The 19,987-nt window shown below is 36.3% G+C and overlaps 1 protein-coding gene across 7 annotated transcripts in view; it reads right to left on the bottom strand.

Moving 5' to 3' along the window:
• Positions 1–2,206: 2,206 nt before the first annotated feature.
• Positions 2,207–19,987, bottom strand: part of LOC114333623 (tau-tubulin kinase 1) — a 345,869-nt gene continuing 328,088 nt past the window's right edge. For 5 of the 7 annotated variants that reach the window (XM_050647122.1, XM_050647123.1, XM_050647125.1 and 2 more), the window contains exon 17: positions 2,207–14,380. In XM_050647122.1, coding sequence (XP_050503079.1) covers positions 14,199–14,380 — 182 coding nt within the window. In that variant the 3' untranslated portion in view covers positions 2,207–14,198. The remainder of the gene's footprint in view (positions 14,381–19,987) is intronic. The other 2 variants (XM_050647128.1, XM_050647124.1) reach the window with 1 other exon arrangement.

A 19,987-nucleotide genomic window follows, 5' to 3' on the forward strand; every position in this document is an offset into this window, starting at 1 on the left:
TGTCAGAAGTATTGCGTCAGTTGCATGACGGTACATCAGGTGGACACTTTGGTATTACGAAGACTCTGCAAAAGGTTCGAGAACGGTTCTATTGGGTGAACTGTAAAGATGATGTAAGGAGATGGTGCCGAAAATGTGAACCGTGTGCATCCGGTAATGGTCCGGTTGGTAAAAAGAGAGCACCCATGAGACAGTACAATGTTGGAAGTCCTATGGAAAGAGTAGCTATCGACATTGCAGGTCCATTTCCAGAAACCGATGCTGGAAATAACTACATCCTGGTAGCCATGGATTATTTTACAAAATGGACTGAGGCCTATGCATTACCAAATCAAGAAGCTGCTACCGTTGCAGAGGTACTTGTTAAAGAATTCTTTAGCCGATTTGGTGTTCCCTTGGAGATCCACTCCGACCAAGGGCGAAACTTTGAGTCAGCTCTTTTCCAAAACGTTTGTAAATTGATTGGTGCCAATAAGACCAGAACAACACCCCTGCATCCTCAATCAGATGGGATGGTCGAGAGGATGAACGAACGATGGGTAAACACTTGTCCAAAGTTGTATCTGAACATCAGCGAGATTGGGACCAACACATTCATTTATTCCTGATGGCCTACCGCTCGGCCGTAAATGAAACTACAGGTCAAACACCAACCTGCCTGATGTTGGGTCGTGAAGTTCGGTTGCCCTGCGACCTAGAGTTTGGCTGCGGACCTTCCGAGGAACATGTTGCAGGCGAAGACTACGTTGACCGCCTGAAATTACGAATGAACAACATTCATGAACTTGCCCGACAACACATCCAGATAGCCAGTGACAGAATGAAAGATCAATATGATTCTCGATGCAAGAATGAAAGCTTCGAAGTAGGTGATCTTGTCTGGCTTTATAATCCGCAACGTCGTCGAGGCTTGTGTCCTAAACTGCAAAGACAATGGGAAGGTCCGTATGAAGTTAAGAAGAAAATAAATGACGTAATATATAGAATTAAGAAGTTGCCAAACGGTAAACCAAAAGTTATTCACATAAATCGTCTTGCACCATATGCTGGCTCAAATGAAACAGAAGAAGCACGAGTCCTCCAACAGGAGATGAAAGATGTCGCACAGCCAAGTTTTAATCAATTTATGTCAAATTACGCAGAAAGAAAGAGTGCTAGATTCGGCGTGACCACAGAAGTTCAGCAAGATCTGTTTGGTGTTCCAGAAAACGTCTCTCTAGCCCACTGTGTTGCACAAGACCTCGAGATGACTAAAGGAATCTCGTCCGTATTCAATAGAAAGTTCGGCCGCCTGGACGAGTTAAGGAATCAACAACCTAAAATTGGAAGAGTATTGCGATTGGAAGATGGTCCTCGATCTTTGCTGTATATAGTGACCAGGAAGTCTTATACGGACACGCCAAGCTACGAGAACATATGGCGTGCTCTAACTAATTTGAAGAAAATGGTCTGTAATTATGACATCAAAGATTTGGCTTTACCAAAAATTGGCCATGCAGTAGAAAATCTGGATTGGAAGATTGTGAGAAGCATGCTGGAAGTGATCTTCAGAGAAACTGGCGTACGGATTACTGTGTGTTGCATGAACCCGAAGATGTCATACCCTTCAAAGACAGTAGACTGTTACTTCTTTTCTAGGGGTGTATGCAGAGCTGGAGAATCCTGTAGATTCCGCCATCCTGGGCCATCTAGAGTTGCTGATCGGGACGCTCAGATCTTAAGAGGGGAGCAGTGTAACAAAATAATTATTGACCTACCCTCGTATACCAGCTCCCGTCTCCGGACAGACAGAACACTATCGATGTTTCGAGATACGCCGATGCAGCGACGATGACGTGCAAGCGGTCACATGGACATAGCTGGAGATATATAGATATTTCTGGAATATCTGTATCGCATATATAAATAGGACATATTTGTAAATGGAGTTAGTCTTAAGCTAAAGTTTGTAAAGTAAACTTGTATAAATAAAAAATAAAGTCGTATATAAATTACGAACCGCTAGTTTTATTGTAATTAGAAGTAATTACACTAATCACGCTACAATATATTGTTTTGACCTCTACATTTGTGCATCTACAGAGTCGTCTTTTCCATTTCATACAAGTAAAACTTATAGAAACTAATTTTCTTTTCCATTGTGTGAATGGGTTTTATGGGTTCATATTGGTTCATCAATAAATCGATAGTTATAAAAACAGACATATATTCATAAATAAAAGATTTTTATTTGATTCAATTGTAACTATAATAATTTATAATGCACTAGTAATGAAACAAAAAAATGTAAAACAAAAAAATAATAAGAACAATTTTTCAGCAGTCTAGAAATTAATAACGAGTTACAGTACAATTTTTTATAGCTAGTATTTTTGCAATATCATTATTTTACAGAGTATTAACTTCTTTAATATTTTTTTCTGTAGAACTACTTGACTAGAATTCATCAAGTACCGGTTTAAAAAAATAACAGTACTTGCGACTAGAACTTTACTCTTTTTCAGCGTAGCAAAATATTCGACCGAAAAATTGACGAGCATAATACACCAACTACGTTACTTTACGTAAATCCTACAATTCTTTGTATCCCGGTAATTTTTTTAATACCTATCAAACAAGACGAAATTTTGGTGAAACATATTTTCTAAAACCATTTCTTTAAACGTTTACTGTTTACTGTAATATTAGTGCTTTTTTATGAAAACTAAGGCCGGTCACTCACTATCAGGTAGTGTGTGGAGTTTAGTGTGCTTTTAGGTCATATGAGGGTTAGTTATTCCCGCACACTCTATCAGGTACACCTGGACCTCGATTTTTGACCCTTCGCTTCGTTATCGATCATTCGCTATCTGTACACTAAACAGATACCTACGAAGCGAATGCGTTCGATAACGAAGCAAAGGATCAAAAATCGAGGTCCAGACAGGTGTACCTGATAGTGAGTGGCCGCTTAAGGCTGTGTTTCCAAGGATGGCGCTAAAAAGGTAGTCTAAAGCTTGCCATAGACAAAATTGACGCAGTTTGGTACCTACTACACTTGGGAGCAAAAAAATCGATTCACTCGATGAATTGTACACGTTAGATGTCTCTAATTTCCTAAACCTGTTGTCCAATTAGAGTGATTTTTTAGTACGTTATAGCCTTATTCTTTAACAATGTCGCTGTAATAACAATGTTGCTAGGCAGGTAAATGGCTTTTTATACCGGGTGTAACAATCATACTGTGTTTTTTCCTTAAAGTTCGGAACACCTTGTGGAATATTCTAACATATATAAAATATTGAAATTCAAACTCAATTGTAGACTTAGGCTTTATTAACATTTTTTTTTGATTGATTTGCTTATGTTGGATAATAAAAAAGTTACCTACGTTAACAACTAGCCACGTTTTTCATCAATAAATCCTCATTTTCTGCTTAGTTTAATAAACAAGACTAAAGTAGGACATGAGACATTAATAATTTAATGGATATCAAATTGTTAACAGTCAAAAAGTGTCTGGTTTATTGTGAAAATTAGTAGATTTATTATTTAAAGTTTCAATGAAGTCCGTTGTTTTTTTTTGTTGTTTGGTGGAAATGGAACGCGCTACAAGAAATTTGACCTGAGACGAGTGTGTTCAAGTAGTGATATTCATAGCGAAGGAGTTAGCCACCATGCTATCGGCTCCTTATATTGGTAACAATTTTTTGTTAATGCACGATAATGAAAGACCTCACATTCACCAACTGTAACCGAATATTTACAACAGGTATATCTTCGGACTTCGAATTGTCCATCGCCTAGTCCAGATCTTAACCCGATCGAACAATTATGGGACATAATTGGCAGAAGACTACGACAGCGTTTGCCACCTCCTAGAACCTTACAAGAGGTAGAGATAGTAGCTCTCGAGATTTGGAATGATATTGATCACGACCAAATAGCATACCTCATTTGTAATATAAAAGTACATATCTCTATTATTATCGAACATAGGCGAATGAATCAAAAAACAAAATGGTAAGAAACCCTAAGGCTACAATTTATTTATAATTTAAATATTTTATATATGCTAGAATATTTCACGGGGTGTTCCGAACTTTAACCTTCCGATGACCAACCTTTTTTTGTTACACGGATGACCAACGGGGGTAAAAAATGACCCCAGGTAATGTTTTCAGCATTTAAATCTTCATCTAACAATACATCCTCGTTTTCTGATACTATTTCATCTTCTATATCATCATAAAAATCGCTAGCAGTAACAATTTCCTGTAACTCAGTCTCAGTAAGATATTTGCGGGCCATATCTTATATGTACACAAAATACTAAGAAACTATAATAATATACGCCAGGAAATAATAATAATGACTAACTGTAGCGGACAGGAATGTCATGATTCGTACATAACAGGCACCACAGTCTAAAAATAGATTTTGATAACGCGCAGTGTAGAACTACTTGGAATTCCACATAATAGACGGTATTTTACTAAACATCAACTTCAGAATATATTTTTTATTCTTAAAACATAGGGAATTTTTTTTATTTCAAAATATGAGGATATCTAGAATGATATTAAAGGCAAATAAAAAAAATGAGTTAAAAATTGAAAATACTTTTGAATTTATTAAAAAAAAAACGCTGGGGTCCAAATTTACCCCCTTGGTCATCCGAAGGTTAAGGAAAAAACACAGTTTGATTGGTACACCCGGAATACAATGACAATTTACCTGCCTAGCAACAATATTATTAGACTGATTTTCTTAAATACTAAGGCTATAACATACTAAAAAATCACTCAAATCGGACAACAGGTTTAGGGAATTGGAGACATCAACGTGTATAACTCATCGAGTGAGTCGATTTTTTGCTCCCAAGTGTAGTTTTTATATTACTTTTTGTTAAAATTTTGATATAATAATAATTGGACACAATCGAGATGTAAGAGATCAGAGAACCGTTGTCGCAGTTCCGAAACAAAAAGAGAAATGGTTGTTGGAAATATTTAAATTATTTCAAGAAGAATTGATAAAGGACCGGGCATGATTCAACATCTTTGGACACTTAACGCATTGGACAGAGACAGCTTTGCCAATGTAATCGCTAACCTCCACTAAAGGAGATAACACCACAAGAAGAAGAATTAAGAAATGTTGATTGAACAATAGTTAATAAGGGTGGTGAAGTTCTGTCAAAAACTGAGAAAATAAGTGCGAGAGCAACGAAATCGGGTTGGACTTTCTGCATTTTTTTAATCTCCAATAATACTTCAAGAGTTGCAAATTTAAAATTATATCGAATTGTGCTTCAAAATACAGTGCAATATAGTGGTGAATATTCCTTGATAAACAACCAACAAGATTATGGAGGTGGAATATCTGGGTCAGTGTGAACTAAGAGATATATTCTGAGAAGTAAAAAAATAAGAATAAGATTAGAAAATAAGAATGTATTTCCCCATATCAATGACGATAAACTTTTCACTTTGCTGACGTCCAGGTCATATTAGCTGATTACGAGTATGATGTAAGATATATGATCAGAAAGTTAGATAGGCCAGGTTTACTAAAGGATTTGACGTTCGGATCGGCAGAAAGAGCTCATATTTAGTGCCTCTGCTAATTCTATCAGCCTGGAATCTGGGAGACCGGAATATTGTAGGCTGAAGAAACGCCGAAGACTAGGTCCTTATGGTCCTAGCCAGGATGATAAGGATGATACAAAGGACCCGGCTTAGAAGATCTAAGTGTCCGAAGGGCTCATAATGCGCCCTGTCCCGATCTACCATAATCATGACCATAGTATATATGTATCTCTTAAACACCTCTCCGGCTGAATTTCTCTCCTATTTCAACCACATTAGATGTGATTCTCCAATATATTTTCAATAGTATATCTTGCATTTGGATTGTTTTCATACGTTCGACACCAACATTTTTTCCAAGGTTCAAATTTTATCTATTTTTTAATCCCTTTTATTTGGGGGGATAAATTGCTGTGATGTTGATAATGTGGTGTGATGTACAAATTATTATTGGCCATTAAAAATATATTTTTTAATCATTTAATTTGGAATATTTAATTTCCAAACAGCTAGTTTTTTCTACATTACTTTATCCTAGGTCCTAGATCTTTCTTACAAGTTTTTTCTTAACTGATTGACATTCTATTTTCAAGATATATTTTACTTAGTTTATCATCTCTATAATTATAGTTTCAAAGTAAAGAATTTCATATCCTTTTCCAAATAATAAACAATTTTTATAAAAAATTAAGGAAGACATTTTTTGTAAAACCTGTTCAACGAAATCAAATTATCACTTCGTTTTTCGTATTTTTTTGGTTGCAAAATCATTAGTGTCGTGTGCATAACGAATTAAAGCCTTAATCTTTTTTATCATTTAAGGTTACATAAACAAGACCCAATATTGATTATGTAAAGCACTACGCAGTACCCTTAGGCAGTTTCAATGTAAATAACGTGCGTCTAAAACTGTTTTTGATAAATATTTAACATAACACCGCAATTAACTTATCACCGAAAATAGTCAAAAGCATTAGGAGCCAACAATCTTCTTCTAGTCAACTGTAGTAAAAATATTTTGTAAAACGAGATAAGGAAAACATAATCCACACCGATCTTCAAATAATTTAAAGCACATAATTTAATAAGTACGTTTACTACTAGGTTTAACAGTAAAAAAAATACTAATGGAGAAAATAATGGCAGGCATACCCCCATATTATATCAGATAAACAACAATGATTTAGAAGGGGATGATCATGTAACGATGCAGTTTTTGTGATAAGGCAAATAGACACAAGCAAAACACAAAGACATCTGGACACCAACGACATGAAGATCTTAAGAAGGATTGCTGGAAAAATTACTACAGGACAGGGTAAGAAGAGAGGAAATCAGACGCATATGTGGGATAGACAAATACCTTGCTAAAGAACAGAAAAGAAGAGTGGAATCAACACAAAAGCAGGATGTCGGAATCTAGGATAGTAGGAACAACCTACTTGGCCTTATATGCACATATGATACATATTCTTTCTTAGAATTTAGTATTCAGATGTTTTGCCTTTTTTCTCCATATTTTACCACTCTGATCGCTGGAAATAAACGTTTCCAAATGATTTGTAATCATTGTATGCATAAAATATTTATATCTTCATGCTTACAAAAAAGAATGTAGCTAAATGGATGGCGGAAAAGGGACAAGCGAAGTTGTTTTGAAAATATAATCATCTTCAACGATAATTGAAACTTTATTTTCATTTTGATGGCGTCGTTCATCACTAAAATCCCCCCTCTTTGATAGACGCACTAAACGAAGAAGTACTAAATGATCATAATTAAAAAATCTAATTTATTTTCTTTAACACCTACCAAAATGTATTAATTTCTACCTAAATTGGACTAATTTAAAATTTCGTCTAATCCTACCCTGGTGTATCATTCTCGCCAATTTATAAACATGTTTGTCGAGTCAACAACGGTTTTAAAACAAAAACTAATGGTAAACGAAAAACAAAAACAATTACAAGTGTTGCACCACCGCTTGAAAACAGCGTGACTAAACTTTATAGAGAAAAATCACATTTTCACATTATTCCTCAAAAATCTTGTCAAACAAGACGTTTTTTGTCTTATCGATTCATTACTACCTTAAACTATAGTAATGCTTAGTGAGATTCAAAAAGGAGGCACCTCCTTCTAAGGTTTTTACTTTAACGCACTTGCTAGAGATATACTGTTGTTTAATTATTCGTAACTGTACAAGCTAAGCATGGTATAAGGTTCAGAAGAAGCCATAATATACAGAATGATCTCTTAGAACAGTAATAAACCTTATTTTCTTCTAAAACTGATGAGACAAATTAGACATTTTTGTTTTCTATACTTTGTTTCACGTTAAGAACGGAACGTTGAGCTTATGGAGATCAGTGTTGCCAAACCTCTCGGACACGGGTAGCTACTTGACTGCCAATCAGTACGGCATGGCATCGGCGAGCTTTTATAGTCCATAAGAAATACATTGCCCTATCTAAGCAACGTTCCGTTCTTAGTGAAACGCTCTATAGCATTTTTGATATCCTAAAAGTCGATCGTTTCAGTAGCGTATCTGCAAGGTATTAGCTACCGCTGTGTTGAAGGACTGATACAATATGAGAGATTATAGATACAGCGGGGTCATGATGAAACTCATCTCCTCGTACTTAAGCGACCGGAAGTTCAGGGTCAAGATAGGACCAGTAATAATAATAATAATATCTTATGGCATTTTTGCCGGGGAGATCCTTTCGGATTGTTCCGGCGCCATTTACATCTTTAACCCTGTTTCAAGTAACTAGTGTCGATGTACACTAGCCCAGGGGACCGACGGCTTAACGTGCTCTCCGAGTCACGGTGAGACGGCTCGTATCATTTTTAGAAATGAAAAATTGGATGTCTTTCGCAGGGCTCGAACCCACGTGCACTGGCGTATGAGGCCAGCGATTATGCCGTGTCACTACGGCCGCTCACATAGGACCAGTTATACCTGAACACGGAATCTCGGAAGCTGGAGTACCGCAGGGGACAGTCTTATAACTCCTCCTGTATAGTATATATACAGCAGACGTTCCAAGAACACCCGGAACACTAATCAGTCTCTACGCAGACGACACCGCAATCGCGGCAAAACTCTGAAACTTGGATATAGATGTAAGAAATCTACGGTCGGCACTGAATACGATAGAAGAATGGAATATCCAATGGAAAATTGTATCCAACGGCTAACAGTGCAACATAGACCCATCGAATGACCAAACACCTAGGAGTCACAATGGACCAAGCTCTAACATTCACATTACATGTTACCTCGACAGTCCAGAAAACAGCAACGACCAGAACAGCAATAAGAGGACTCGCAGGAAGAAGAAGCAAATTAGCTAGGAAAACAAAATTAAGACCGATAAACAAGCATACAGGTCATAGCAACAAAAAGAAGATTCAAGCAGCACACAACAACTGCCCCTTAGAGAAGCTGCAAACGTGTCCAGATACGTCGCTGAGCGGTTCCTAGTCAGAGACCTATAACAAATAAGGGTACTGGAGATGACGGTGGAAAATCCAGAACAAAATTCGATGCTCTAGAAGACCACCCAAACCTGTGAGTCATATTAAGATATGATGTGTACCATAGATGGAAGCACAGAAGACCCAAACAGCAAATATTAGAAACATATAAGAAAGTCTAGATAATCGTAGCTCTATCAAAAGAAGACAACGCGCGTACCAAGATGACAACCTTCAAAAAACACAAAAAACAGATTCAGCCACCAAAAAAAAAATTAATAAAACACTAACAAAAGGCGCAAGCTACAAAAAATACTAAAAAAAACCCCAAAAAACATAAAAGATGGGCCCACATCCTCGAGCGCCGAGTCACCGAACTGGACGTAGGCTAAAGTGGAGAATCGAGGCCAGAGCAAGCAATATAGATCGAAGATAAGTCACTAGAGACAGCGAGAATACAGCGCCTCACGCTGGCCTGCATTCTTCCGGGTAGGATTTCGAGTATGGAAGAATCCCACACGATAAGCACTTTGCTGTTAGAGAGCCCCTATATCGCATCAGAGTGCTATCGGGGGTGGGGCGGATAGTCTGGAACATTGGGACAGGATGGAGTGATTCCTCATTACATGAATTAATCCTATTCGGTCCAATGACTTGTATCACCCGAATGGCATTCTCAAGGGTGGTAAATCTTCGCTCCATATCTGTGCTGCCTTAGGAGATGGCTCACATTGAGGTTAACATGTTGAAGTAGTAGTAAAAATCGTTCTATTCAGTTATCATTTGTGACAGTGGCAATAATTAACAGGAACATTTAAAATTATTGTCGCAAGATGCAGCAGCACAGAAGACCTGAACACTATGGGCGTCTATGGGCGTGGAGCATTGGATGGAGGTTGCTCAAGACAGAGAACAGTGGAGGCATGTTGTCGAGTCGGCTAAAACCCACGAAGGATTGTAACGCCACGGAGTAAGTAAGTAAGTAAGTAAGCAAGATGCAGCTGCTAGAAATTGAAAAACCCGGGTACAAAACTTAATCATTTGGCCCAAGAAAGGAAGTCGAGATCTTCTAATGGCTGTACCACCATTGATGATGGAAATTGACACTTTTTGAATGTAACGTCATCTAAAAATGAGCTCCAAGTTCTTGTAAACATCTGCCTTCGTCAGTTCACTATAATAAGCGACCTAACTGAGAACTACTGAGTTCAGAGACACGCGGACCTACTTAGGAACCAGTGAAGATAATCTTTAGATACAAATCCTGAGAGAAAATGTCCGGAGTCGATCACCAACTAACCACACTAACACCAACGACGGTCCAGGTTGGCCTAAAACCCTGAAACACTTCAGACTGCTCTGAAGTACTCCCAATCCATGAACCATTCCAAAACAATCCTGTAATACCTGAAGTCCTGACCAAAATCTTCAGTGGTATTCCAGGATAATAGTGAAACATTCAAAGCTGCTTAAATTCCATCAGACACCCCTGTCAGTTCTTGTTATAATCCCTGAATTTAACTTGGCACTTCGAAATACACATCCTAGATTGAGTTTTCACTTCGTATGTGGCTGTATTCATCAGCCAATAATGTCCCAAAAGTGAAAAAGATCGGTACATGGAACATTCGAAGCATGTATCAAGCAGGCAAGGAAGCAAATATTATTCAAGAAATGACTTGCCTAAACATAGATATTTTAGGATGCAGTGAAGTTCGATGGCCAAATTCTGGCATAAAAATTATAGGTGAACACCATATCTATTATTCGGGAGATGACACAACAAGAAACAGAAATGGCGTAGCGATGATAGTAAAAAGGGAAATAGCCAAAGCAGTAATAGGATTTACGCCCATATCAGACAGAGTTATGCTATTGAAGATTAATTCAAGTCCCTCTAATATAAATATCATTCAGGTCTACGCACCGACATCCGAATCAACTGCAAAAACATTAGCTAACTATCATCATGGGCGATTTCAACGCCAAAATAGGACAAGGTACGGTCGAGAATGTTGTGGGGTTATATGGTCTTGGCACAAGAAACGAAAGAGGAGAAAGGCTGATACAATTCTGCCAAGAGACGGATATGGTTGTAATGAACACATTTTTTAAATTACATCCAAGAAGGCTTTATACATGGAAAGCACCCGGTGATACCCCAGGGAAAATCATAAGAAACCAAATTGATTTTATCAACATAAGCAAAAGGTTTAGAAATTCTGTCACCTCAACCAAAACATATCCAGGCGCCGATGTCTTCTCAGATCATAGTCTGTTAGTTGCAAATATCAACATACGACTAAAAATAATTCATAAGAAAATAAGACCCAAGATAGATATAAAACTACTGAAGGAAAATAACATCCAGGAAAAAGTAAAAACAGAGATTACTAAGAATTTTGCGAAAATAGTTGAAGACGCTCCTAGTGGCATAGAAGAACAATGGAACGAAATGAAGACATCTATTAACACACTTTCGCATGAATATCTTAAATCAAAAAGAGAAAAGAAGCAAGAATGGATGACAGATAAAATATTGCAGATGATGGAAGAGCGAAGGAAATTAAAAGGTAGAAATGACAATGAATACAAAAAGCTGCATAAGAGTATACTAAGGGAAATAAAAGGGGCAAAAGAAGCATGGCTGATGGAGAAATGTACAGAAATTGAAACACTACAGCAATAGCGAAGACAACGCAATACAGGCATAGTCGTAGATGTAGCAGGTCAGATTTTGACTACAATTGAAGATAAATTAAGAAGATGGAAAGAATATATGCAAGGATTATTCGAAGATGCTGCAAGAAGTCCGTATGAAATAGACAATTCTTACGGCCCAGAAATAACAAACGAAGAAGTAACTATGGCCATTAAGCGGATTAAAGATGGGAAATCACCAGGACCTGATGAGGTGCATGGTGAAATTTTAAAGCTATTAGAGGCACACCAAATTACAGCTGATACGAAGTTATTCAACAACATATACGAGACTGGTTACTTACCAAAAGACTGGTTATTATCAATATTCATTCCACTTCCCAAAAAAGCCAACGCTAGAAAATGTGAAGAACATAGATTAATTAGTTTGATGAGCCATGTACTTAAAGTACTCCTTACTATCATTCACTCGCGCATATACACCAAATTAGAAGAACAGCTGAGTGAAGTTCAATTTGGATTCAGAGCAGGACTCGGAACGAGGGAAGCACTTTTCAGTTTGCAAGTTCTAATACAGACAGCCAGGGAAGTCAACTGCGATGTGTATGCATGTTTCATAGATTTCGAGAAGGCATTTGATAAAGTCCCACATGAAAAACTAATCGATATCCTAAGAACATCAGGACTCGATGGTAAGGATATAAGACTCGTCTCAAACTTATATCTCCAACAAAAAGCAACAGTTCGATTCTAAAATGAACTGTCCGAAATCTTCACAGTCGAAAAAGGAGTCAGACAGGGTTGCATACTGTCACCAGCATTATTTAACATATACTCTCAAAACATCTTTAGAGAGGCCTTGGACGAATCAGAAGATGGTATTGCAATAAATGGACAACTTATAAATAATATTAGATATGAAGACGATACAGTATTGCTGGCAGATAGTGCGCAGGGGCTCCAAAGGATCATGGATAATGTTGTAGAAGCATGTAACAAATACGGCCTAAAATTAAACTGTAAGAAGACAAAAATAATGATCATTAGTAAAAACACCAACATAAACGCCCAAATTACAGTAAACAATACACCCCTAGAGATCATATCTACGAAATTAAAACTCGTATTGAAAAAGCCAGAAGCTCTTTTAACAGTCTTAGGAAGATTCTGTGCAACTTGTCTTTAAGTATCAATATACGCATAAGAATTCTTAGATGTTACGTCTTTAGTGTCCTCCTATATGGAGTTGAAAGCTGGAGCCTGACAGAAGATGCCATAAAACGGTTAGAGGCGTTTGAAATGTGGTGCTACCGACGTATGTTGAGGGTCTCATATATACACCACACAACTAATATAACTATTCTCCAGAGGCTAAGAAAAGACACAGAAATAATTAACACCGTAAAGAACAGAAAATTGGCTTACTTCGGCCACATTATGCGTAATGAAAAATACCGACTGCTACAGTTGATTCTACAAGGCAAGATTGAGGGCAGGAGAGGCCCTGGACGTAAACGTATATCCTGGCTGGCCAATCTTAGGAAGTGGACTGGTCTAACGTCAACTGATCTATTTCGAGCTGCCGTAAATAGAATAAGATGGGTCAATGTGGTCGCCAACATCTCCAGAAGATAGGCACTTTTAGAAGAAGATGTGGCTGTGTTTGACGACTGCTAAAATAACGTATTTTTTGTATAATTTATCAACATCTTTATATCCCGGTCTATAACTTAAAATGATCGTTCTGCATATTCTCTTATATAAATTGGAAGATTTTTAAGTGACTACCGCTACGCCTAAAATGTGTCTTTTATTTAAGAATTTAATTACTTTTGAATGAATTATTTCCAAAATAAAAGCGAAAAATACCAATCATTATATGTTAAAAAGGTAGATTCTAATCATTTTAATTCAACAATTCCGAAATTTATTCAATTATAAGGTTATGTAAGGTTAGGTACAATAATAAATTTTAATCTCATCAAATCCTTTTATAGAAAATTTAAAAAACTTACGGTATAAAACACGTATTAAAATTTTGGGCTAGGTTTGTTTTTTATCACTCGAACGGAATAAAAAAGTTTGAGTTTGCGATTTTTAATAAATGTTACTTATTTGTACACCATGTTATATACCATGTTATAATAGTATGGTATTTTCGACTTTTATTTTTGATCTGAACCCACATAAGAAAATATCGCTACTACTAATAAACAACTAATAAAATTAAAACTAAAAAACTTAGAAGGAATGTGTCGCTACCTATACGATTTCTGCGTTGTTATAATTATAATCTCTAGTTGTCTCTTTAATTTTTTTTATTTTCTGAAGAACTTTTTCAATAAAACAAGCCGGGACCCTCATCCCGAATCACAATTAAATAATTAAAAAATTATGTCCAGTGCCTCGCACCCTTTACAACAAAAGTGAGGTTATGTGACGGGTCTGAATCGACGGCAACGCACCTGCGACTCCGACGGCGGATCACCTTGGGGCGGCGGAGGGGGCGGTCCCTCGGACGACTCTGGCGAACTCTCCGGAGCGTCTATGAGGCACGTTGAGATGCCTCGTACCCGTAGACCTGAAATTACACAAAAACCATGTCACAGTTCGATCTCGCATCCATCTCAATGTTCTTACTATGTTCGTTAGGGGAGGTGAAATACCTAAAAGGGGTGTGAATTAATATAAAGGCGGCAATGTACATATACGTCCTTTTTTTAACGACAAAATATACTCACAGACAAAAATATTGCATATTTTATCTTTAATAATTATTTTTTAAAAATGTTGAATGGGTTGCATATACAGTGCGTCCATAAAGTAACGCATAAATTCGTTATTTCGTAAACCGGCGACTTTAAAGAAAAATCCCGAAACAGGTCAATTTTTAATTTTAAATTACGATTTTTTGGCATATATGTCATACTAGTGACGTCATCCATCTGGGCGTGATGACGCAATCGATGATTTTTTTAAATAAGAATAGGGGTCATGTGATAGCTCATTTGAAAGGGAATTCAATTCTCTATCCAATAATATAAACATTAACATACTTATTTGCACAGGGTGTTCAAAAAACATTATTTTAATTAAAATAAGTGAGATAAAAAGAAGAATATATGTAATTTATGTAATTCAAAATACATATTACTACTGTCAGTAAAGAAGAAAAAAATTTATTTGACAAATAAACATTGATTTTCGCTTAAACGAAATGTTCAAACTGCCAAGAGACAGGTGGGTGGTAGCTTTAACATGGAATTTAATCGAAAAACAATATTTATTTGCCAAATAAACATTTTTTCCTGTTTTCTGACAACAGTAAAACGTATATTGAATTAAATAAATTACATACATTCTTCATTTTGTCTCAATTATTTAAATTTAAAAAATGTTTTTTTGAACACCTTGTATGAATAATTATGTTAATGTTTATATTAGTGAATAGAGAATTGAATAACCTTTCAAATGAGCTATCACATGACCCCTATTCTCATTTAAAAAAATCATCTATTACGTCATCACGCCCAGATGGATGACGTCACTAGTATGATATATGTCAAAAAATCGGAATTTAAAAATAAAAATCGATCGGTTCCGGAATTTTTCCTTAATGTCGCCGGTTTACGAAATAATGAATTTATGCATTACTTTATGGACGCACTGTATGCGAGTTTATTTTGAACGGAATAAAAGCTATACGCTCTCTAAAATTTTCAGAGCGTCATCAGGTCAACGGTTACAAGTAAACTAAATGCTACAAATAAAAACCAGAGTTAGAACGTTGTCTGGTGGTTATCAAACACTATATATGATCAAGCCAATATTAAAATATAAATTTCAACCACAGACATACACATATGCATGCATATATACAAGTATATACTCATAAGTATCTACAGACACACGTGCCTATATGTAGCTGTATTTGATTATGCAATGTATAAGTATTGTACTTACATGCCGATGCAGGGAATTATTTCTAAAATCTGCACTAACATACCTAATTGCTCAATTTATGCTAATAGGGAACTGATAGGATGGACGGATAATGTTGTATAGGTTAGCAAACCTTTGAGCAAGTTCTTGAGGTTGAGGAGACAAATGACGAAAGACAACCAACAAATCCGTGTTTGATATTTTGTTTGTTTGATGGAATAAATATTCGAATGAAGTCAACGAAGGTTGACTGGTACACATGTAACATCCTCGAACATCATATTTTTCCTTATGCTGGCTTCATTGGGTATGATAAATTTGTGCTAATGCATGATAATGCCCGTGTACATGCCGTAGGAACCGTCTTGAGGATGTTAGAATAACCATCCAATATCTTCTGTGTATGAAATCAGATGAAACAGGCATGTGTACGAATACAAAATCACCGGACAGACTTTTTCAAAATTTCGCAGGGACTAAAGCAGGGAGATGGCTGGCCCCAACATTGTTTAACCTGGCACTAGAGTATGCGGTTAGGCAAATGCAAACTGGACGAGGAAAAATACTGACCAACCGAACGGTTCAACTGGCCGCTTATGCCGATGATATTAATATTATGAGTAGAACATAAACAGGAGCACAGGAAACATAAGTAGAGTTAAAAACACAAACAAAAATGCTAGGTCTGGAAATTAACACAGAAAAAACAAAAATAATGACTCAGACGAGAAGAAATATAGTCCCACAAAACATTATACATGAAGATGACATTGAAACGGTTGGAAAGTTTACATACCTGGGAGTAGAAATATATGCCGACGGATCAGAAGATGGAGAAATGCGGAAGAGAATAACGCAGGCAAACAGAGCTTATTTTGCCCTCTCCCATATATTTCGGTCTAAAAGTGTCCACCGAAATACAAAGATGAGAATCTATAAAACTTTAATTCCACCAATAACATGCTCTGGCAGTGAAGCCGGGGTCCTGAAAGAAACATTCAAAAACAAACTCTACACATTCGAAAGGAAAGTACTGAGGAGAATACTAGGACCTGTGAGGGAAAACGGAATCTTCAGAAGTCGATACAACAACGAACTTTATCAACTTTATAAGGAAGCACCCTTGTCAGACTTCATTAGAATACAAAGAATGCAATGGGCCGGACATGTGATAAGAATGGGAGAGGATAGGCTACCAAAAAGAGCACTGAATGCTAGAATGCAGGGAAAGAGACCGGTTGGAAAGCCAAGAAAGCGCTGGGAAGACACAGTAAACAGCGACGCACAAGCTCTTTTAGAAGTCCGTGTATGGAGAAGAGCAGCCACAGACAAGCAAGGGTGGAGGCAAAAAATAAAGGAGACCAAGGCTCAATTTGGACTGTAGTGCCGTAGAAGAAGAACATATCTTCTGTGTAGCATACCTAGAAGGATGCAGACCATCACTAGAGCAACAGGAGCATTTATACCCAGTACTAAATTGTTTTAATTTTGCCATAAAAAAGTGTTATTGTTTCTCTTTTTAATTAAATGTAAAAGCAAAATAAGCAAAATTTAGACTATTTCATTAATTCCTCTACAAATTTGTTGTAGCTCTTTAATATAAATGCTTAATAAGTTATCTTAAAGTTAATCTTAAAGTTACTTGACAACAAATATAGGTAGAATAGTCTAGCACAATTTATTTAGCAATAAAAAGTACAAAACTTTTTCAATAGAAAAAAATATACCTACTTCAAAACCAGACTCAAAATAAAATATGCAATATTTTTGTCTGTGAGTGTAGAACACAAAAACAAAATCGCGTTTGATAATTCTACAAGAAAGAATTCGAAACTATTTTTGTATGTTTATTTAAAATATTTGACATTTTTATTTTACATTAATCAGTTATTAAAATTTTCTAATAACCTTGTTGAGTCTGGTCAACTGGCTATGCCATGGCCAGAAAATAATAAACTAATTTTAATGGGAGAAGAAAAAAATATGGTAACAATGGTGTGCGCACTAAAAGAAGTTTGTGAAACAGTTGGCGTGTTTGTTGTTAATAAGAATTATTTAAAATATAGATTAAGTACTTAGACAGAAAAGACAGGTCAATACTTGTATTGGGGTTAGGATAAGATTATATATGTGAAACGATGACTAATAAATAAAAGATTGGCGAATGGATTTAGTATCCGCAGTCATATAAAACCAAACAAACAACAATAAATATTGGGGGGGGGGGTGAGGCAGTTTTTGTTTTTATTTGATTCAGAGTTGGAATACCATCTCCAGATAGCTATTTCTGTCTCTCAGGCGTCATCGGTGGAGCTATACAGTTACAACTCTGAATCAAACATCAACAATCCTGCCTTATTTAATGAAAATTACCGCGAATGCAATAATTCCACCTTTGAGACGCAAATCAGCGACATCTTTCGTAAAACGAGGAAGACGAAAAGTCTCAGATACAAAGTTTACTGTAATAAAACAATTAAAATAATTTGAAATAAAATAATAAATATTGCGTCTCAAAGGTAGAATTATTGCATTCGCGGTAATTTTCCTTAAATAAGGCAGGCTTGTTGATGTTTAATTGAGAGTTGTGACTGCATAGCTCCACCGATGACGTCTGAGAGGCAGAAATAGCTATCTGGAGATGGATTTTCCTGGCGCCCTTGATTTGTTTTAGAACCCATAGCCCATAGAACGTATTATTTTATAGTAACGTGATTGTTACATGACGGTTTTTCGTTGTGTTAGAACAAACCTTCTTTTACTAAAATATAATGTATGTAACTATAATATAATATAATAATAGGTTTGTTCCAACACAACAAATAACAGTCATGTAACGATCACACTCCTGCGCAGTAAACAAAATATGTTCCAACAAAAAGATAATCGTTGTCGATAAATTACTATTCCGCTGCCTCTCCAAAACGAAATTTTTAAACATCACGACGTGTTCTGAGGGACTAGAATCCTCAAATTGTTTTAGTGATAACAACTTTAGCATGGTCCTGATTAATATTCGTTCTATAAGATACAAAACTGATGAACTGTTTTTGTTCCTAGAGGAATTAGGGTTTCCCCCGGTAGCTGCGGTTACAGAGCACTGGCTTGAAGTCAACGAGCCTTTTTTTGTAGATAAATATACCACAATTGCTAGGTATGATCGTCCAAGCTCAGCTTATGGGGGGACACTAATTCTGTCTACGAGTAATGATTTTTCTTTGGTAACAAAATATGACTTTCTGTTAAGTGAAGCCTCCTTTGAGTTTTCCTTAGTTTACGATAAGAATCTTAATCTTTATATTATTTGCATTTATAGATCACCTGCCTCTTCCGTAGAACTATTTTTTCAGAACCTGCTAAATTTGTTAGATGACCTGCCCCATAAAAGTAGAAACATTTTATGCGGGGACTTTAACATTGATTATGCTGCTGCTTGTGCTACACAAATATCCTTGGTCAACATATTTGAATCGTATGGTCTAACAATACACGTTGATTCTCCTACAAGGATTACAAAAACTTCATCTACCATAACTGATTATACAGTCTCAGATTTCTCACCCCTTATGTCCACTCTACAATTATTAATGCTGGACTATCTGATCATGAAGCAGTTTATACGAAGTTTAATATCTCCAGCAAACCCTCCTCGAAAACCCGACGTTTAGGCAGGATTTTTTCCACCAGGAACTTTCGTAAATTCCAAAATTTATGCTTAACCTCTGAGTGGCGCTTTCCTGTCATGGACGTGGATAATAATATCAGTGAATTCTTAGATAAGCTTATCTGCATCTTCAATAAAGCATTTCCTTTAATTGCAATTAAGCCAAAACATCACAAACCCTGGACTACTAAAGGTATCCGAATATCTTCCAAGAATATGCGTTCTCTTCTCTATATCAAGAAATTTACTACCAACGTCTCTATCACTGAATATATCACCAAGTACAGGGCAACCTATTTTAAACTTATAAAATCAGCTAAAAAAGTCTACTACCAGAACCATCTGGGAAGCTCCAAAAGTGTTGCAAAAGAAACTTGGTCCATAATAAACGACGATCTTCGAAATAAAACCCACACTGCTCAAACATTTTCCCTTCCAGACCCTGAAAATCTAAATGAATACTTTGTTAATGTGAGTAAAAATATTACATCAACTATTTTGCCACAACAAGTTCCAATTTCCTATCTCCCTAATTCAAGAAAGGTCTCGAATTCATTCTTTATAAAACCAGTCGATAAATCTGAACTGATCCAAACAATCAATAGTATCAAAAGCAAATCTTCCTGTAGTACTGATGGTCTATCGATAAAAATTTTTTCTAATCTTC

The sequence above is a fragment of the Diabrotica virgifera genome, chromosome 3, assembly GCF_917563875.1.
Source record: "Diabrotica virgifera virgifera chromosome 3, PGI_DIABVI_V3a".
Classification (NCBI taxonomy): domain Eukaryota; kingdom Metazoa; phylum Arthropoda; class Insecta; order Coleoptera; family Chrysomelidae; genus Diabrotica; species Diabrotica virgifera.